The sequence below is a fragment of the Moschus berezovskii genome, chromosome 3, assembly GCF_049115385.1.
Source record: "Moschus berezovskii isolate FMDL1 chromosome 3, NW_MosBer_1.0, whole genome shotgun sequence".
NCBI classification, from domain to species: Eukaryota; Metazoa; Chordata; class Mammalia; order Artiodactyla; family Moschidae; genus Moschus; species Moschus berezovskii.
Genome location: NC_142462.1, coordinates 25,570,084 through 25,593,248, shown reverse-complemented (window position 1 = coordinate 25,593,248; position 23,165 = coordinate 25,570,084). Strand labels below are relative to the sequence as shown.

The following is a 23,165-nucleotide window of genomic DNA, read 5'->3' as shown; positions in this document are numbered from 1 at the left end:
CACCAATATATGTGGCAGGAGAGGCAATGTTAGGCTGATTCCATTTACAGTGAGAAGCCATTGAAGGATTTAATACTAGTAATATAATTTGGTTTTGAGCTTTAAGGTTATTTTGGTTGCTGTATATAGAAAGAAGGATAGGGGTTCTAGGTAAGAATGAAAATTTCCAACAGTACAAATCAGAAATGACGGTGGCCTGGAGCACTGTCGTAGTGGTGGGAATGGGAAGATGCATGACATGGTTCTGAGTCAGGACAGGCTATGAGGGAGAAATGGAGGAACAAACAAAAGAGAGTAATTCGAACTGATTCCTGTTTGGGGCACACAAAAATGGTAGTAGTGAGTTGGGAAAGAGTAAGAAACAAGTAAGCTATTATTGGAGTGAAGAATGATCTGGAAAAAAAATTCTATTTCAGCAACATTAAACTTGAGACAATCTTTAGTTGTCCAATGGGAATGAGAGGAAAACATCAGGATACATGAACTTAGATCTTGAGGGAAGAGTTCAGGGCTAGTATTAGAAATCTGGAAATCTCCAACTTATAGGCGAGACTATATGCACTCATCAAGGGAATGGTATACAGAGAAGAAAAGGGTCCTATGGACTAACCCATGGAAATAAAACTGGGCACAGGTGGAGTACTCAGCTTAGAAGTTTGAGAAGGAGTTGCCATTTATGTAGCCTGAAAATTAGGGGACTCTGCGAGTCATCAGTTCAGTTCAGTTGCTCAGTCATGTCCAACTGTTGCAACCCCATGGACTGCATCACCAACTCCCTGAGCTTGCTCAAACTCATGTCCATCTAGTTGGTGATACCATCCAACCATCTCATCCTCTGCTGTCCCCTTCTCCTCCTGCCTTCAATCTTTCCCAGCATCAGGACCTTTTCCAATGAGTCAAGTTCTTCACATCAGGTGGCCAAAGTATTAGAGTTTCAGCTTCAACATCAGTCCTTTCAATGAATATTCAGGACTGATATCTTTTAGGATGGACTGGTTGAATCTCCTTGCTGTCGAAGAAACTCTCAAGAGTCTTCTCCAACACTACAGTTCAAAAGCATCAATTTTTCGGTGCTCAGCTTTCTTATATATATATATATATATATATATAGTCCAACTCTCACATCCATACATGACCACTGGAAAAACCATAGCCTTGACTAGACGGATCTTTGTTGGCAAAGTAATGTCTCTGCTTTTTAATATACTATCTAGGTTGGTCATAACTTTCCTTCCAAGGAGTAAGTCTTTTAATTTCATGGCTGCAATCAGCATCTGCAGTGATTTTGAAGCCCCAAAAAATAAAGTCTGACACTGTTTCCACTGTTTCCCCATCTATTTGACATGAAGTGATGAGACCAGATGCCATGATCTTAGTTTTCTGAATGTTGAGGGTTTTTTTTTATTTTTTTATTTTATTGGAGGCAAATTACCTTACATTAATATAATGGTTGGTTTTGCCATACATTGACACGAAGCCACCCCAGGTGTACATGTGTTCCCTTTCTTGAACCCCCTCCCACCTCCCTCTTCCCCATATCCTCCCTCTAGGTCATCCCCGTGCGCCAGCCCCAAGAATCCTGTATTATGTGTTGAACCTGGACTGGTGATTCACTTCACATATGATAATATACATGCTACAATGCCATTCTCCCAAATCCTCCCACCTTCACCCTCTCCCACAGAGTCCCAAAGACTGTTCTATATACCTATGTCTCTTTTGCAGTCTCGTATACAGGGTTAAGGTTACCATCTTTCTAAATTCCATATATATGCGTTAGTATACTGTATCAATCTTGGGTGTTCATCGGAAGGACTTATGCTAAAGCTGAAACTCCAATACTTTTGCCACCTCAGGTGAAGAGTTGACTCACTGGAAAGGAGTCTGATGCTATGAGGGATTGGGGTAGGAGGAGACGGGGACGACAAAGAATGAGATGGCTGGATGGCATCACCGGCTCGATGGACATGAGTTTGAGTGACCTCCGGGAGTTGGTGATGGACAGGGAGGCCTGGCGTGCTGTGGTTCATGGGGTCGCAAAGAGTCGGACACGACTGAGCGACTGAACTGAACTGAACTGATACTGTATTGATATTTTTCTTTCTGGCTTACTGCAATCTGTATAATAGGCTCCAATTTCATCCACCTCATTAGAACTGATTCAAATGCATTCTTTTTGAAGGCTGAAAAATACTCCATTGTGTATATGTACCAAAGCTTTTTTTTCCATTCATCTGCAGATGGACATCTAGGTTGCTTCCATGTCCTGGCTATTATAAACAGTGCCGCAGTGAACATTGGAGTACATGTGTCTCTTTCAATTCTGGTTTCCTCGGTGTGTATGTCCAGAAGTGCTATTGCTGGATCATATGGCAGCTCTATTTCCAGTTTTTTGAGGAATCTCCACACTGTTCTCCATAGTGGCTGTGCTAGTTTGCATTCCCACCAACAGTGTAAGAAGGTTCCCTTCTCTCCACACCCTCTCCAGCATTTATTGCATGTAGACTTTTGGATAGCAGCCATTCTGACTGGTGTGAAATGGTATCTCATTGTGGTTTTGATTTGTACTTCTCTGATGATGAGGGATGTTGAGCATTTTTTCATGTGTTTGTTAGCCATCTTTATGTCTTCTTTGGAGAAATGTCTGTTTAGTTCTTTGGCCCATTTTTTGATTGGGTCACTTATTTTTCTGGAATTGAGCTGCAGGAGCTGCTTGTATATTTTGGAGATTCATCCTTTATCAGTTGCTTCATTTGCTATTATTTTCTCCCATTCTGAAGGCTGTCTTTTCACCTTGCTTATAGTTTCCTTTGCTGTGCAGAAGCTTTTGATTTTAATTAGGTCCCATTTGTTTATTTTTGCTTTTATTTCCAATATTCTGGGAGGTGGGTCTTGGAGGATCCTGCTGTGATTTATGTCGGAGAGTGTTTTGCCTGTGTTCTCCTCTAGGACTTTTATAGAATCTGGTCTTACATTTAGCTCTCTAATCCATTTTGAGTTTATTTTGGTGTATGGTGTTAGGAAGTGTTCTAGTTTCATTCTTTTACAAGTGGCTGACCAGTTTTCCAGCACCACTTGTTAAAGAGACTGTCTTTTGTCCATTTTATATTCTTGCCTCCTTTGTCGAAGATAAGGTGTCCATAGGTGCATGGGTTTATCTCTGGGCTTTCTATTTTGTTCCATTGATCTGTATTTCTGTCTTTATGCCAGTACCATACTGTCTTGATGACTGTGGCTTTGTAGTACAGCCTGAAGTCCTGCAGGTTATGAATGTTGAGTTTTAAGCCAACTTTTTCACTCTCCTTTTTCCCTTTCATCAAGAGGCTCTTTAGTTCTTAGGCTGTTCACTTTCTGCCATAAGTGTGGTGCAATCTGCATATCTGAGGTTATTGATATTTCTCCTGGAAATCTTTTTGGGAAGTGTTAAAACATGTCAAAGGAAATGAAGAGATTCTTTTTGAAGGAGTTAAGATATTTTCTATCTCATATTCCTCTGATATTAGTTTCAAAGTCTTATATCACACAAAAATTATTTGCTTTCAAAATACAATTCTGCAACATATAAATAAATATTATAGGAATTCTCACATTAAAAAAAAATGTTTTATTTTGTCTTAGAGTGTAGCTAATTAACAATATTGTGATAGTTTCAGGTGGACAGCAAAGAAACGCAGCCATACATGTATCCACTCTCCCCCAAACTTCCCTCCCATCCAGGCTGCCACATAACACTGAGCAGAGTTCCCAGTGCTAAACAGTAGAACCTTGTTGGTTATCCATTTTAAATACTGCAGTATATACAAGTTGATCCCAAACTTCCTAACTACCCCTTCTTCCCATCTTTTCCCCTGGCAACCATAAAGTCGTTCTCATGGTCTGTGAGTTTATTTCTGTTTTGTAAATAAGTTCATTTGCAACAGCTCTTCCTAGAGGAATTCTCACATTCATAAAGCACTAGAAACTATGCAATAAACGTACTGTCTAAAGCCTAGATTTTCCAGGGAAATAAGCTAAAATAATACTAGAAAGCAGGAGACCCGGGTTTGATCCTTGGATCAGGAAGATCACCTGGAGAAGGGAATGGCTACCCATTCCAGTATTCCTGCCTGGAGTATTCCATGGACAGAGGAGCCTGGTGAATTATAGTCCACATGGTTGCAAAGAGTCAGACACGACTGAAGTGACTAACACACTGAGTTCTTTCAAAACTTCTTCCAAAGTTTTCATTTGTTTATATTCTCTTTTAAACTATAAGTATCAAGAGGACAGGGATTATGTCCTTTCATGGATACTTCTAGCAAATATTACTGGGCCCTACACTTTACAACAGGGTCAGTTAATATTTGTAAAACGAAGGCAAGAAAAACTCTAGAAAGAAATACACCAATATTCTAACAATGACAATCCCTGGGGAATATGGTGTGACTTTTGTTTTTTTAATCCATTTCTTTGAATTTTTCAAATTATCTATAACGAACATATATTACTTCCATAATGGGAACAAAATAATTAATATACTTAAAATGCAGCTCCTAAAGTAACTGGTCACTTAATTCCTTACACAACAGATATGCAACAATATGAAAAAAGTAGTAGTTAAAATAAATTGATGTTACACAGTTACTTATAGAATACATTTATGCTAAATGAAATTTATATATTTAATTTATAAATTACTGTAGCATGCCATCTTCAAAACATTATCTAAGGATGTATTTTAGTATATACGCCATAGTTCAATAAAATTGTGTTTTTCATTAGGAAAAGGCAATATCAAGTCAAAGTCAAAAAATTGTTGAACTCACAAAGGATGTCAAATATGTCTAACATAACACCTTTTCATTTCTAATTTTTAGAATGCAGATCAAGAGTTATATAGCTTGTTCCTCTCCTAGAAAAATATTTAACTACAAAAACACGTAAATAGTACTAAATTACAGGGCTACATTGTGTGCATGAGCAGAAAAGAAAATTCTAGATTTTTCAAACATAACTTTTTTGACATTAGTCAACTAGCCATTAAGTTATTAATATTGTGTTATCACTGTATATTTATGTAGGATAATAATTTGGCTTGAGAACTCCAAATAGAAAAACATGAACTATTAACATAAGAACTATTTTTTTCACTTTTATTTATTCACTTTTTTGTTGTTGCTGTTTTTGAATTTTAGGAGTTTTTTTGATGATCTTGTATAGTGAGCATGTGACTAAAACAAAATCTTACTATTATTTTTTCCCCTATCATAACAGTATCCTCTTTAAGGTTTGTGATGATAGGTTGAGCTTCTGATACTATTTTTAATAAAATATTGCTTCCTTACTTTAATATATAGAAGCTATATTTTCAAGAAGGAAAATGCTGATGTTATCTTGGTTATAAGCTTGCTGCTGAAATGATTGAGATGGTTTTCTCTTCCAAACAATATCAGTTTAAGGCCTTTCTTTTCAAGAATGAATTATAGCTGATACTTCAAACCTATTTTATCTGTATCTCTTAGTTGAGAAAAATGAGAAAACATAAATATTTATTCTATATAAATGGAACAGACACAAGATGTAGATAAAAATGATTCATTATGGAGCAGTGAATAATTGCTATTTGTATCACTATTTGAACAGAAAGGGGCATTAAGTATTTCTACCAGCTTTAAATTTGAGAATACCTAAAGTTACTGGGAAAATAAAAAATCTACAGTTTTGCGTGTTTGGGACAGTGTGTTTGTGGTTCATGATTTTGTATTGATAATAAATTTAACACTGTTCTCTGTGGCATACTTTGGAGAAAATTTAATAAAACCTTGCTTTACTTGAGCATCTGTGTATGCAAGACAATCCCCACCCACACCAAAATAAAAGTTTAAGAAACCCTAATGTAAAAATCAAGTCAAGGCTTGATTAAAAAAAAGTCAAGGCTATGGTTTTTCCCGTGGTCATGTATGGATGTGAGAGTTGGACTGTGAAGAAAGCTGAGCGCCGAAGAATTGATGCTTTTGAACTGTGGTGCTGGAGAAGACTCTTGACAGTCCCTTGGACTGCAAGGAGATCCAACCAGTCCATTCTAAAGGAGATCAATCCTGGGTGTTCATTGGGAGGACTGATGCTAAAGCTGAATCTCCAATACTTTGGCCACCTCATGCGACAAGCTGACTCACTGGAAAAGACTCTGATGCTGGGAAGGATTGGGGGCAGGAGGAGAAGGGGACGACAGAGAATGAGATGGCTGGATGGCATCACCGACTCGATGGACATGAGTTTGAGTGAACTCCAGGAGTTGGTGATGGACAGGGAGGCCTGGTGTGCTGTGATTCATGGAGTCGCAAAGAGTCGGACACGACTGAGCGACTGAACTGAACTGAATGTAAAAATAAACAGTGAAGCTATAAGTAAATTATTCATTTACTTTGCCATTTCTGATATCTCGATATTCAACAGATAACCACCAAAAATTGTACAGGCAAATAATTCTCATAGTCTGATAATTTGAAGAAAACATGTTGAGTACTTTTTTCCTTTCATGAAGCAGTAGTTTTAACTTTGAGGAGACTACATGGAAAGGAGAAGGAAGTATCACATAGAAACAGCAATATCATTGATAAAGTGATATAAGCATAAAAACTTATATTTTTGTTTGGGTACTCAGCCATGTTCGAGTCTTTGCAAACTCGGACTAACCCATCAGGCCGCTCCGTCCATGGGATTCTCCAGGTAAAAATACTGAAATAGGTTGCTATTCCTTCTCCAGGGGATCATGGCAACGCAGCAATTGAAACCAAGTCTCTTGCGTCTCCTGCCCTGGCAGGCGGGTTCTTTCCCACCAATGCCACCTGGGAGTGCTAGAAATAATTTCAAACTAACCTTTAAAAAAAAAGTAACAAAAAATAACTACAATCAGAGATTCACATACTACACTGATACAAAATGAAGCTGATAATTTTGAAGAATAAAATCTGTACCTAGATTAAATTTATCGGGAGAACCATGATTATTGATTTATTGGGAGATTATGCTTGTGATAAAATTCAGACTATTATATAACAATGCATGGGAAATTTTTACATAACTTACTTTATTTTAAAGTGGTAAGAAAATATTTTTATTTTATGTACATATTCCAAACAATAAGCCCAATTAGATAATGATGGAAATTATTTAATACTTGGGAATTACATTAGCACCGTAAGACATTTACCATGAATGTATGTAAACAAACACTGGACACTGGCACTATATATGAGAAAACCAAAGGATCTGAAGACAGAAAGTCAAAGTCCTTATTGATACTTATCATAAGTCTTCCACAATTCATTCACAAACCTCTTGGAACTCCAGATTTCTTAACTAGTGATAGATAGCCTTAAGGGAAAAGAGATCTAAGAGAATTTACCAGTTGACCTATAACTTTATGTCACTTCTAGATTTAAATTCTAAGATTCTGTTATTTTAAATGAATGAGAAGAAAACTATTATGAATAACACTGAAAGGAAAACTAGTGTTTTCCTCAAGCAACCTTGGGAAATCAACTCTCTCCATGGGTAAATAATTTATAATTCTAACAAACTAAATTTTAAGGCAGTTATTACTTGTTTAGGTAAGCCTGAACACATTTCAGTATTTACTGACCTCTTTTATTAGCAATAATTCTATATCATATGAAATTCAACACTAAGAGCCTGAGTTAAAAAATACAGTATTCATAAAAACCTCTGTTGAAAAACTGTGAAATACTATTTCCATATATGATTCCATATAAATCTAGAAACCATAGGGTGCAAACCTATAACCAAATTAATACGATTCTATTTTTCTCAGTCTTTTTTGACAACTATCATATAAGACCTACTCAAAGTTGTTTGATATCTCTTATCCTCTGGGTTATGAAAAATCAAACATGTATGCAACAGAATAATTTTGCTTTGCTCACAAAACTGTAAAAAAATGAGATTAACAACGGTATTAATAGCTATAATAATAATCATGAAGGTATGTGTTACCATTTATATTTAATGGGCAAGTAATTATGTTAGGCATGCTTCACTGGTGGCTCAGTGGTAAAAAATCCACCTGCCAATGCAGGAGATGCGGGTTTGATCCCTGCGTCAGTAAGGTCCCCTCGAGAGGAAATGGAAACCCACTCAAGTATTCTTGCCTGGGAAATTCCACAGACAGAGGAGCCTGGCAGGCTACAGTCCAGGGGGCTGCAAACAGTCAGACACAACTTAGCGACTAAACAATAACAACAATTATGCTAGGCATTCTACACATCTATATTAATACTATTCTCTGATCTTCAGAACTTGCCTCCACAGTATTACCTTTACTGAAGAGGAAATACAAACTCAGAAGGCTTAAGGAATTTGCTCCGGAGTACCAAGCTACTAAATGGAGAAGCAGATATTCAATCCAGTTCTGACCATAAACCGATGCTTCAGAGGCATATTTTACTCAATTCCAATTTTACAGAAATTGACATATAAAAAAAGAGGTTGACTCCCAGATAATAAACGTAGAGAAAACAGTTATTGGCTTCTTGACATTTATATGACAGGACTGATTGTATACCAGAGATGTTTCCCAGGAATTAGACATTTCTCAGGGTCAGTAAGTAGCTGGAAAGCTTCAGATAATGACAAAATTAGTAACCAATTGCTATTCTACTAGCACAAAGTCCTTCATTTTATCATAAAGTAGAGAAATATCAATCCTATTTTATGAACCTCTTTCAAATAGTATAATTTAAATCTCTTTGCTTAAACTTCTAGTTTCTTTAAAAACTTCTACATAGAATATTTTCGTAGTTTGTCCATTGCATGGTAAAGAAAAAAAGAGGATGTATTAATATATATAGCTCATCATTGCTGAACAATCAAAGATCACAACACAAAAGCTTGAAAAATATCTACACAAAATTATGAATGTAAGCCAATGTTACTTCCTCTTAGGTTAAATATATTTTCTTCTGTATCTGTATTTTTATACATAGACACCTAGCAAAAATATAGGCCGATACAGAAGTCAGGATCTATTCTAAAAGCAAGCATGCACTAGTCTAGATGACATGTGACTTTAGTGAGTTAAAGGTGAAATTTAATAGAAAAAATTAAATAGGGTACATCACACATAGTAAGGAAAGAAAATAAGTTTTGTTTTAGTGTAGTGTGTGTATGCGTATGTACAGGGTGCATGAGTGACAGAGTCTGGTAAAGGGCTACGAAGGCAGTGTGTAGGGCTATGTGTAGAGCTGTGTATGGGAACATCTGTAGGAATGTATGTGGGGTATGAGAAGGTGATGCACGTTTAGAATCAAGTATCCCTTACGATTAAACAGTGGAAGTGAGAAATAGATTTAACGGACTAGATCTGATAGACTGAGTGCCTGATGAACTATGGACAGGTTCGTGATACTGTAAGGAGACAGGAATCAAGACCATCCCCAAGAAAATTAATGTAAAAAGGCAAAATGGCTGTCTGAGGAGGCCTTACACATAGCTGAGAAGAGAAGAGAAGCAAAGGAGAAAAGGAAAGATATACCCATCTGAATGCAGAGTTCCAAAGAATAGCAAGGGGAGATAAGAAAGGCTTCCTCAGCGATCAATGCAAAGAAATACAGGAAAACAACAGAATGGGAAAGACTTGAGATCTCTTCAAGAAAACTAGAGATACCAAGGGAACACTGCATGCAAAGATGGGCTCAATAAAGGACAGAAATGGTGTGGACCTGACAGAAGCAGAAGATATTTAGAAGAGGTGGCAAGAATACACAGAAGAACTGTACAAAAAAGATCTTCACAACCCAGTTAATCACAGCCGTGTGATCACTCACCTAGAGCCAGACATCGTGGAGTGTGAAGTCAAGTGGGCCTGAGGAAGCATCACTACGAACAAAGCTAGTGGAGGTGATGGAATCCCAGTTGAGCTTTTTCAAATCCTGAAAGATGATGCTGTGAAAGTGCTGCACTCAATATGTCAGCAGATTTGGAAAACTCAGCAGTGGCTACAGGACTGGAAAACATCAGTTTTCATTCCAATCCCAAAGAAAGGCAATGCCAAGGAATGTTCAGACTACCACACAATTGCACTCATCTCACACACTAGTAAAGTAACAGTCAAAATTCTCCAAGCCAGGCTTCAGCAATACGTGAACTGTGAACTTCCAGATGGCCTAGCTGGTTTTAGAAAAGGCAGAGGAACCAGAGATCAAAAGGCCAACATCAGCTGGATCATCAAAAAAGCATGAGAGTTCCAGAAAAACATGTATTGCTGCTTTATTGACTATGACAAAGCCTTTGACTGTGTGGATCACAATAAACTGGAAAATTCTGAAAGAGATGGGAATACCAGACCATCTGACGTGCCTCTTGAGAAATGTGTATGCAGATCAGGAAGCAACAGTTAGAACTGGACATGGAACAACAGACTGGTTCCAAATAGGAAAAGGAGTATGCCAAGGCTGTATACTGTCACCCTGCTTATTTAACTTATATGCAGAGTACCTCATGAGAAACACTGGGCTGGATGAAGCACAAGCTGGAATCAAGATTTCCGGGAGAAATATCAATAACCTCAGATATGCAGATGACACCATCCTCATGGCACAAAGTGAAGAAGAACTAAAGAGCCTCTTGATGAAAGTGAAGGAGGAGAGTGAAAAAGTTGGCTTAAAATTCAACATTCACAAAACAAAGATCATGGCATCTGGTCCCATCACTTCATGGAAAATAGATGGGGAAACAGTGTCAGACTTTATTTTGGGGGGCTCCAAAATCACTGCAGATGGTGATTGCAGCTACAAAATTAAAAAAATGCTTACTCCTTGGAAGGAAAGTTATGACCAACCTAGATAGCATATTTAAAAGCAGAGACATTACTTTGCCAACAACGATCCGTCTAGTCAAGGCTATGGTTTTTCCCATGGTCATGTATGGATGTGAGAGTTGGACTATAAAGAAGGCTGAGCGCCAAAGAATTGATGCTTTTGAACTGTGGTGTTGGAGAAGACTCTTGAGAGTCCTGTGGACAGCAAGGCGATCCAACCAGTCCATCCTAAAGAAGATCAGTCCTGGGTATTCATTGGAAGGACTGATGTTGAAGCTGAAACTCCAATACCTTGGCCACCTGATGCAAAGATCAGACTCATTTGAAAAGACCCTGATGCTGGGAAAGATTGAGAGCAGGAGGTGAAGGGGACGACAGAGGATGAGATGGTTGGATGGCATCACCAACTCAAATGGACAGGAGTTTGGTTGGACTCCAGGTGTTGGTGATGAACATGGAGGCCTGGCGTGCTGGAGTCCCTGGGGTCACAGAGTCAGACACAACTGAGTGACTGAACTGAACTGATATGAATGTGTGTAGGGTCCTCACTGGCCAGGTCATCCCCCCATAAGGACAGGAATCTAGAAGTCAATGAATGTACACACTGATTATAATGATGCATTAAAACATCATTAGGAATACTACATGAAGTCATATCCTATGGAAAATGTTACTCAACTCTCATTGGCTCCAGAAACATTTACCATAACTTTTGTGCCTTAAAAGGTACAAAAAATGACCTGCTATATATTTTAGTGTATGTAATTTTTTTTTACATTTTTTTTGGAAAAAAACCTAAATGCTTTGGTTTACTCCAAACATTTGCCTTTTAACATGTTAAATTACCTATACATTAGAGTTAGTTTAAAATAGAAACACTCTTCATTTAAATATAGTACAATTTAGTAAAATCCTTTATATTTGATTTCAAATCAAAGACTTGTTGTTTCTCTTTGTGTTTAATTTCTTCTTAATATGAAGTTCATCAGAGTGCGAAAGTTAGTTAAACTTAATTAGGCTAAATTGATCATGTTCTCCCCTCCATCCATATGCAAAGATACTCAGAAAGCAGAACTTATAAAATTATTATACAATGAATATGATACTGTCATTATTAAGTAACTTAATACCAAAAGAAATGAGTGTACACTGAAATAAATACAGTGACTCTAAATATGGTTAGTGCCTCTAAATAAAGGTCAAATATGGGTAAATGTTCAATTTTTAATAACAAGTATCAATATGAATTACTTAAACATTTTCTCTTAATAAGTTTCTTATTAACTGACTTATAATTTTATTTTTTTTATTTTTTATTTTTTAAATGAACAGAGGAAAATTTATGCGTCGAACCTGGACTGGTCACTTATGATAATATACATGCTACAATTCCATTCTCTCCAATCATTCCACCTTCACCCTCTCCCACAGAGTCCCAAAGACTGTTCTAAATGCCTATGTCTCTTTTGCAGTCTCTTATACAGGGTTCAGGTTACCATTTTTCTAAATTCCATATATATGCGTTAATATACGGTATTGATGTTCTTCTTTCTGGCTTACTTCACTCTGTATAATTGGCTCCAATTTCATCCACCTCATTAAAACTGATTCAAATGCATTCTTTTTGATGGCTGAGAAATACTCCATTGTGTATATGTACCAAAGCTTTCTTATCCATTCATCTGCAGATGGACATCTAGGGTGCTTCCATGTCCTGGCTATTATAAACAGTGCTGCAATGAACATTGGAGTACATGTGTCTCTTTCAATTCTGGTTTCCTCGGTGTGTATGCCCAGGAGTGCGATTGCTGGATCATATGGCAGTTCTATTTCCAGTTTTCTGAGGAATCTCCACACTGTTCTCCATAGTGGCTGTACTAGTTTGCATTCCCACCAACAGTGTAAGAGGGTTCCCTTCTCTCCACACCCTCTCCAGCACTTATTGCATGTAGACTTTTGGATAGCAGCCATTCTGACTGGTGTGAAATGGTATCTCATTGTGGTTTTGATTTGCATTTCTCTGATGATGAGGGATGTTGAGCATTTTTTCATGTGTTTATTAGCCATCTTTATGTCTTCTTTGGAGAAATGTCTGTTTAGTTCTTTGGCCCATTTTTTGATTGGGTCACTTAGTTTTCTGGAATTAAGCTGCAGGAGCTGCTTGTATAATTTGGAGATTAATCCTTTATCAGTTGCTTCATTTGCTATTATTGTCTCCCATTCTGAAGGTTGTCTTCTCACCTTGCTTAGAGTTTCCTTTGCTGTGCAGAAGCTTTTGATTTTAATTAGGTCCCATTTGTTTATTTTTGCTTTTATTTCCAATATTCTGGGAGGTGGGTCTTGGAGGATCCTGCTGTGATTTATGTCGGAGAGTGTTTTGCCTACGTTCTCCTCTAGGAGTTTTATAGTTTCTGGTCTTACATTTAGATCTTTCCATTTTGAGTTTATTTTGGTGTATGGTGTTAGGAAGTGTTCTAGTTTCATTCTTTTACAAGTGGCTGACCAGTTTTCCCAGCACCACTTGTTAAAGAGACTGTCTTTTCTCCATTTTATATTCTTGCCTCCTTTGTCGAAGATAAGGTGTCCATAGGAGCGTGGGTTTATCTCTGGGCTTTCTATTTTGTTCCATTGATCTATATTTCTGTCTTTATGCCAGTACCATACTGTCTTGATGACTGTGGCTTTGTAATAGAGCCTGAAGTCTGGCAGGTTAATTCCCCCAGTTCCATTCTTCTTCCTCAAGATTGCTTTGGCTATTCGAGGTTTTTTGTATTTCCATACAAATTGTGAGATTATTTGTTCTAGTTTGACTTATAATTTTAAAATAAATCAACTCTTTGCTAGGGACAAATTTTGCTTTAAATAACCCAAAACTAATGGCTTCCTTTTGTTAATTCCAGTGAGGCTGAAACAATCTATCTAAAAAATTTTTCTGCTATAAAATAAAATTTTTCTCATATATAAGTATTGTGAATATAAAAACAATAATATGTTTTTATAGATATTCCTAATCCCTGAGGGCTTATTTTATTTTTTTGTAATACTATTTTCAAGGCTTTGGGCTTCATTAGATTTGTAAAAATTCATATGGCAGGAAAATAAAATATTTGTTCTAAAAACATTTTTTCAACTATAAAAGCAGGAAAAATATTACAACCCTATGTTTCTGTTTGTTTGGATTACTATGGTTCCAAATCACTTGTTACATGAGCTCTAAATTCACTTATATAAAAAAAAAAAAGAGAGTACAATTTTTGGAAAAAAAAAGGTTTTATCTTTTACGGTTCAAGTTAAAGAGTTTATGTTTTAGTGACAGTGAAACTAATGAAAGTGGAGATTCTATTTAAAAAAATAGAAGTCTTCAAGTTGTAAAACTATGAAGGAAAACAATAAAAAATATACTATTCCTACCTTGAGAATATTCGATTTGTCTCTCACAATCTTTCTTTTAAAATTATCAATAGAAATGAAAAACATTATACACTATTGAGATTGGTATTAGAAATTAAAGTATTATTCATTTTAATATTTAGTGTAGTATGTACAGTATATATAATATTATTTGTTATTGTTATACTTTATTCTGCCAAATATTTTGCTTTCTTGACTCTATAAAATAATGGATTACTTATATATTTATATAATATCATTTATCTGGGAATTTTAAAGGAGTAGTAAATCCTTAGTTTTTCAATCTATGGGCTTATTTTCCTAATTAGACATGTTATTTAGAGAAAAAATTCTGTCTTGTTCATTTTTGAATCCTCACAGCACAGTGCGTGCATGCTCAGTTGCTCAGTCATGTTTGACTATTTGCAACCCTATGAACTGCAGCCTGACAGGCTCCTCTGTCCACGGGATTCTCCAGGCAAGAATATTGGAGTGGGTTACCATTTCCTCCTCCAAGGTATCGTCCTGACCCAGGGATCGAACCTGCATTTCCTGAGTCTCCTGCATTCTTTTACACTGAGCCACTTGGGAGGCCTCATAGCACAGTAGTGGACAGGTTAAAGGTGTTAATGTTGTGAATGAGTAGAGACAGAAGTCACACCCTAGAATTATATGAGAGAAAGGAAAATACAAACTAGAAAGATCATAGTAAATACAAAGGTCAGATCATTCAAAAGATGCTGAACAATAACATGTAAAAAAGTCACAAAGGAATCTGATTATAAATGACATGGGGCTAACACAATAACTACTTCAGTAGTATGGCCTCTGTGCAGGACACAAAACTTGCTTTCAGATTAACTTTTTAAATGCTTACTGTGTAACACTAAGGGAAAAAGCAGGATAAAAGTTGATGATGTCCACGTTTCTTAACAGGTTTTTTTTTTTTTTTATAGCATCCTCCCTGAGTAGTTTGGGTTTTCCCTGGTGGCTCAATGGTAAAGAGTCTGCTGCAATGCAGGAGATGTAGGTTCAATCCCTGGGTCCACAAGATACCCTGGAGAAGGAAACGGCCACCCATTCCCATTATTCTTGCCTGGAGAATCCCATGGACAGAGGAGCCTGGCAGGCTACAGTTCACAGGGTCACAAAGAGTCAGACATGACTCAGCGACTAACACACACACACTGAGTCTTTTTAGCAATTTTTTTTTCTTAACTACCTCATGAAATTTTAATGCCATAGATATACTGTATATCTGTTTATGTACTGTATGTATAGTTGTATATTATATATGGAACTGGGGGAATTAACCTGCCGGACTTCAGGCTCTACTACAAAGCCACAGTCATCAAGACAGTATGGGACTGGCATAAAGACAGAAATACAGATCAATGGAACAAAATAGAAAGCCCAGAGATAAACGCACGCACCTATGGACACCTTATCTTTGACAAAGGAGGCAAGAATATAAAATGGAGAAAAGACAGTCTCTTTAACAAGTGGTGCTGGGAAAACTGGTCAGCCACTTGTAAAAGAATGAAACTAGAACACTTCCTAACACTATACACCAAAATAAACTCAAAATGGATTAGAGAGCTAAATGTAAGACCAGATTCTATAAAAGTCCTAGAGGAGAACATAGGCAAAACACTCTCCGACATAAATCACAGCAGGTTCCTCCAAGACCCACCTCCCAGAATATTGGAAATAAAAGCAAAAATAAACAAATGGGACCTAATCAAAAGCTTCTGCACAGCAAAGGAAACTGTAAGCAAGGTGAAAAGGTAGCCTTCAGAATGGGAGAAATTAATAGCAAATGAAGCAACTGACAAAGAATTAATCTCCAAAATATACAAGCAGCTCCTGCAGCTCAATTCCAGAAAAATAAATGACCCAATCAAAAAATGGGCCAAAGAACTAAACAGACATTTCTCCAAAGAAGACATAAAGATGGCTAACAAACACATGAAAAAATGCTCAACATCCCTCATCATCAGAGAAATGCAAATCAAAACCACAATGAGATACCATTTCACACCAGTCAGAATGGCTGCTATCCAAAAGTCTACATGCAATAAATGCTGGAGAGGGTGTGGAGAGAAGGGAACCCTCTTACACTGTTGGTGGGAATGCAAACTAGTACAGCCACTATGGAGAACAGTGTGGAGATTCCTCAAAAAACTGGAAACAGAGCTGACATATGATCCAGCAATCGCACTCCTGGACGTACACACCGAGGAAACCAGAATTGAAAGAAACACATGTACTCCAGTGTTCATTGCAGCACTGTTTATAATAGCCAGGACATGGAAGCAACCTAGATGTCCATCTGCAGATGAATGGAAAAGAAAGCTTTGGTACATATACACAATGGAGTATTTTTCAGCCATCAAAAAGAATGCATTTAATCAGTTCTAATGAGGTGGATGAAATTGGAGCCTAGTATACAGAGTGAAGTCAGCCTGAAAGAAAAACATCAATACAGTATACTAACGCATGCATATGGAATTTAGAAAGATGGTAACCTTAACCCTGTATCAGTTCAGTTCAGTTCAGTCGCTCAGTCGTGTCCGACTCTCCGCGACCCCATGAATCACATACGAGACAGCAAAAGAGACATAGGTGTATAGAACAGTCTTTGGGACTCTGTGGGAGAGGGTGAAGGTGGGATGATTTGGGAGAACAGTATTGTAGCATGTATATTATCATATGTGAAATGAATCACCAGTCCAGGTTCGACGCATGATACAGGATGCTTGGGGCTGGTGCACGGGGATGACCTGGAGGGAGGATATGGGGAAGAGGGAGGTGGGAGGGGGGTTCAAGAGGGGAACACATGTACACCCGGGGCGGATTCGTGTCAATGTATGGCAAAACCAACCAATATATTAATGTAAGGAAATTTGCCTCCAATAAAAACAAAATAAATAAATAAATAAAAAATTAAAAAAAAAGTGAAAGCATAAAGTGTTACTTTTTGATACAAGCTTATGAATGACTAAATACAATTTTTAAGTTAAAAATTGTAAGTTACCAATATGTAACTTAACTATATAACTATCTTTGCTAAAGAATCTTTACTTATCTATACAAATTAGGTCAAGTTCTATGGTAATCATAATTTACATAAACATGTAAGAATAACAATGTAAGATCAAGTCCTAATAAACCATTCAAACTATTATACTTCCAGCAAAAGTAACTGAAAAAAATCTTAAAAATCATTTTTAACTTTTGCTTGATAAAAAAAGGTAACCAGCAGCTAAAAATAATTCATAAATTGTCAAAATGTTCTCATTCCAGCACCTAACTAAATGAGTGATAGGCTAAATTTTTTGTAATATTAAATAACATAATCTATTTTTGATTAATTCTCAAAACCTAATTTATACACAACAGCACAGAAGATAAAGCATAAACAACATCCATAACAGGAACATGCAGACTACCTTGCGTGACATAACTGGAAGATCAAGCAACTGACTGAAAGTCCTCTGATCAAAATCATCTGTCATTGCTTTGTAGCACTGACCATGTACACAGTTTTGCATATTTGCCATGAACTCAATGTCAGTACCACTTCTGTGATACCTAAGAAAATCTGAGAGAAATTAAATACTAAAAATAAGATTTTTATCAAAAAAGGTTAAGCTGCAGAGTGTCACAAACCAATCAATTTTGGTTTTTCATTCCTGCAAGAACGAATTTTTTGCCATCTTAGAGTGATACTGCCCCCTCAATGACAATGTATGGCATATGTCATATGATACTAAGATCTTAAAAAATACAGAGAAAAAAATAACAAAATGTTATAGTGGTTATTCCCTGAATGATTTTTATTTTCATCTTTATATCTTATTCTGTAATAAGTACATATGCTTACAACTTTCAAAAAAGTAACTAAAGTTATGACCATTTACCATAGACATCATAATTAGACTAACCAAAATCTTTTCTTCATAACACTTAACTAGATAGCTAGACAAGCTTCAATGAAGAAACAAAAAAATTTCTCAGTCATATATCTAAACTTATATATATTTAAGGAAAGTTATGACCAACCGAGAGAGCATATTAAAGAGCAGAGACATTACTTTGCCAACAAAGGTCCATCTAGTCAAGGCTATGGTTTTTCCAGTGGTCATGTATGGATGTGAGAGGTGGACTATAAAGAAAGCTGAGTGCCGAAGAATTGATGCTTTTGAACTGTGGTGTTAGAGAAGACTCCTGAGAGTCCCTTGGACTGCAAGGAGATTCAACCAGTCCATCCTAAAGGAGATCAGTCCTGGGTGTTCATTGGAAGGACTGATGTTGAAGCTGAAACTCCAATACTTTGGCCACCTGATGCAGAGAGCTGACTCATTTGAAAAGACCCCGATGCTGGAAAAGATTGAGGGCAGGAGGTGAAGGGGACGACAGAGGATGAGATGGTTGGATGGCATCACCAACACAATGGACATGGGTTTGGGTGGACTCCAGGAGTTGGTGATGGACAGGGAGGTCTGGCATGCTGTGGTTCACGGAGTCGTAAAGAGTCGGACATGACTGAGCGACTGAACTGAACTGATATATATTTATTGATTTTTAGCTTTGATATCGGAGAAGGCAATGGCAAGCCACTCCAGTACTCTTGCCTAGAAAATCCCATGGATGGAGGAGCCTGGTAGGCCGCAGTCCGTGGGGTGGCTAAGGGTCGAACACGACTGAACGACTTCACTTTCACTTTTCACTTTCACACACTGGAGAAGGAAATGGCAACCCACTCCAGTGTTCCTGCCTGGAGAATCCCAGGGACGGGGGAGCCTGGTGGGCTTCCGTCTATGGGGTCACACAGAGTCGGACACGACTGAAGTGACTTAGCAGCAGCAGCAGCAGCTTTGATATATAAAACATTTGCAATAAACTAACTGTGATACACATGGTTAAAAATAGGAAATGCACTTTTGAAAGTTTTCAATACTTTCCAAGACCCTATAATAATGGAATATGGCAAAAGATATACTCATCCTCCACTGTTCTTTCACTTTTTAAGGAAAAAATAATAACCATGTAAAAAATTTAAGCATTAAAAAGGAAAATGTAATTCATTTTTCACCATGAATGCTGACATGAAATTTCTGAAAACATGGCTTCATTCGTAGTATAGAATACTTTCAAAACTATCATAGTTGTAGTATCTGTGGATGGAAAGTTCATAAATATGCTAGAATAAAGGGACAAAAATAGCCTGTAAAGGCAAAGGCCTAATCCTGAATTTTCAGCTCAAATAAAAATGAAGAGCACTAACTCTTTCAGTTTCCCCTTTGAAAAAGATGATCTGTAATTAAAATGCTATTTAGCATTTTAAAGAACTATTTAGCAGCAGCACTGCCACTATGGCATACAGTAGATTTGACACTGGAAGCTAGAACAGCTGCTACCTGTACTCAGTCTCACACTAACCTTAATATGTGATAAAAAATGAAGGACTTTAAAACGTAAGAAAAGCAGACAGAACTGATTCTACAAAAAGAGGACAAGAAGCTAGGTTTGAAATAAGATGATGGGAAATTTAAACTGTTGTCAACCATCTTACCTACGTAAAGCAAAAGGTTACCAATGATTTTTTCCCACCATCCTCCCCTGCCCCCTGCTACCTGTGTTTTTTAATAGCGGTTGACTTTAACGAGACAGCTCTGAATGGATTATAAGTTAATTCTTTATCAGTTTTCATATATCATCCTTTACCTTGGTCGGCCAGCTGAAAATTATGCAAGCTATAAATTAGCTTTAAACAAGCTCTGAATCAGGCTAGAACTGGTTTTCGAATTAAAGAGCCTTCAGTATATTACAATGTGCTGTCATTTTATTACCTCAATCAATTCTGTGTGGCCTGAGGTGGAAGGAAATGAATGCTGCTTTCATTTGCAATGGGTTTATCTCTTACAGCAGGCTCTGGAAACATAACTGCAGCAATGAATTGAAAACTAAAGTTACACTTAACATTACCAATGCAGGGAATTGTTGCTCCTTAACAAAGCTGGAGATTCAAAGGGGGGAAAAATAAGATGTGTCTATACTGTGAAAAATATACAACATTTAACATCTGATTAAAATTAAATTTTATAGAATACTAAAGAAATACAGTTAAAGCTTGCATTCTATTAAAATAACTTTAAATGGTCCTCAAATTAAGAAAAAGAAAAAACCTACAATGGATGTGCTACTCGCAGTGTTTCAGAAGTACTGGACATAAATGTATATGTTTCATCTTTATTTTAGTGAGAAACCATTTCATTTCTTTTTCCTGTGCAACTAAATAGACAAGTGAATTAGGTATTAGATTAGGCTCACTGTCATTGTTACCTGATTCTACACCACCAACAAAAGAGCTTAAAAAAAAAAGCCTCGATGAGTAGGTATTATTTTTTGCTGTCTCCATTTTCAAGTGAGGAAATGAGGTACAGAGACATTAAGTCACCCGCCCAAGTTTACAGTTACCTGGACAATTCGATTTCAAGTCTGTTCTTAAGGGAGACTTTGACTAAGAGTACAGGGACATCCAGTACATGTAAGACACTAATTTTTCAGAAACTGTTTCGGAGGAAATGATGAGGAATTACCAGCATGGCAGGAATAAAATCAAGTTCAAAGGCTTACAAGAATATGTCAAGTGAAGACAGAGGTAGACTCCTGTGACAATACACAAACCACCACGTTCACGTGCAAGTACTCATATAACACAAGAATGTGTTCAGTCACTGACAAAGTTTACTCTGAGGACTATGTGTTGCTCTATCGAATCAATCACTCTGGACCCTTCCATAGTTTGAGTTTACTCATGATTCTGCAAAATGAGTTTAGACATCTATATTTTAGCACTAAACTTGTTTTTAATCACTAAGCAGATTTAATGACAATATAAAATAATTTCTGAAGGGCACAGTGATAGATTAATAAATGACTGCATAAAAAGTACTAACTGGCACTAACCTGGTCATAGCTCTGCCATTAACTAGCTGAATAACCCTGAGACTCACATAGATTACTTTTTTGAGTCTCACTTCCCTTAACTAAAATAAAGCACTTTAACCAGATCTATATTTTTCAAATTATTTAATAATATAAGTGGTAGTAAAATCCATTTAGTGGAAACTAATCAGCATTTTTAATGTAAAAAGAAAAGAACAAAAATTATCAGCATGCTTTTTGTAAAATCTTTAGGTTATATGTAACAAACAATATGCAATAAATCTCTGACAAAAAAGCTTATGAATCATTGGTCTAAATGGTATCTCCTCTTCTGATCCTTAACATCCCCTAAAGGACACCAAACAAAACTTCAGTGCTTACAAATTCATGATAAGATAGTTGTAACCTTTCATATTATGGATCTATCTAAACTCCCAACCACCTGCTTTGTATTAAAAACATATCAGCTAAAAAGACGACAGTTTCTCCATTAAACTGCTTTTATTCCTTTGCCAAAGACTGGTTGATTATATATGTGGTGGTGGTGGTTTAATCACTTAGTTGTGTCCAACTCTTGCAATCCCATGGACTATAGCCTGCCGGGCTCCTCTGTCCATGGTATTTCCGAGGGATGAATACTGGAATGGGTTGCCATTTCCTTCTTCATGGAATGAAATTCTGCCACTTGCGAAAATATGGACATATCTTGAAGATATTATGATAAGTAAAACAAATCAGATTGAGAAAAACAAATACTCGTATCATTTCATTTATATATGTAATCTGAAAAAAAATGAACAAACAAAATAAACTCAGAGACACTGAGATTTGTATCAAATCTGATAAAGGACAAGAATCTAAAATATACAAAGAACTCTAAAACTCAGCAATAAAAACAAAACCAAATTAAGATTCAGGCAAAAGATCTGAAGAGACAGCTCACCAAAAAAGATATATAGATAGAAAATAAGCATATGAAAGACGCTCAACATCTATGTCACAAGGGAACTGCAAATCAAAACAATAATGAGATATCACTACATATTTATTAGAATTGCTAAAAGGTGAAACATTGACAATACTAAATTCTAGCAAACATGTGGAGCAATAAGAATTCTTATTTATTGTTGGTGGGAATGCACGGTAGTACAGTTACTTTGTAAGACAGTTTGGCAAAGCTTCTTACAAAAGTAAATATACTTTTACCATATGATCCAATAACCATGCTCCTTGGTTCTTCCCAAATGAGTTTATGTCCACATAGAAACCCATACATGTATGTCCATAGCAGCTTTACTCATTAATTCCTACACTTGGAAGCAACCAAGACTGCTGTATATACAACAAACTGATTGTACTCATACACTTCCTCACCTTCAATAGGTGAGTGCATAAACCAACTGTGGTACATCCAAACATATTATATGATTCTGACTATGTGACATTCTGGAAAAGGCAAAACTATAGAAATAGTAAAAAGATGTGTGGTTGCCCGAGATTTGGAAAAGGGAGGGAGGAGTAAATAGGTGGAGCATAATGGATTTTTCGGGGTAATAAAACTATTCTGCATGGTACTGTGATGATGGATATAATTCATTATACATATGTCAAAATGTACAGAATGCATAAAATCAAGAGTGAACACTAATGTAAGCTGTGGACCTGGGGTAGTACTGATGCATCAATGTAGGTTCATCGATGGTAACAAACGTACACTAGATGCAGGATGTCACAAGCAGGGGAGGATGGCTTACACTGTGGAAACAGGCAGTATACAGACACGCTTTGTACTCCACTCAGTTTTGCTGTGAACCTAAAATGTAAAGGATTAAAAAAAGAAGAAAGAAAGAAAGCAGCTAGCAAGCCATGAAAAAACATGGAGAAAACTTAAATACATATTACTAAGTGAAAGAAGCCAATGTGAAAAGCTATGTGCTATGTAATTCCAACCATATGACATTTTGGAAAAGGCAAAAGTATGGTGACAGTATAAAGATCTGTGGTT

The 23,165-nt window shown here is 36.7% G+C and overlaps 1 protein-coding gene across 4 annotated transcripts in view; it reads right to left on the bottom strand.

Moving 5' to 3' along the window:
* Nucleotides 1-23,165, bottom strand: part of PHF14 (PHD finger protein 14) — a 223,572-nt gene that overhangs the window by 19,497 nt on the left and 180,910 nt on the right. Inside the window, exon 18 of one of the 4 annotated variants that reach the window (XM_055420498.2) lies at nucleotides 19,849-21,943. The exons of the other annotated variants lie outside the window; for them this stretch is intronic. Coding sequence (XP_055276473.2) covers nucleotides 21,824-21,943 — 120 coding nt within the window. The 3' untranslated portion in view covers nucleotides 19,849-21,823. Of the gene's footprint in view, nucleotides 1-19,848; nucleotides 21,944-23,165 lie in introns of those variants that run through there. 4 annotated transcript variants of the gene reach the window in all.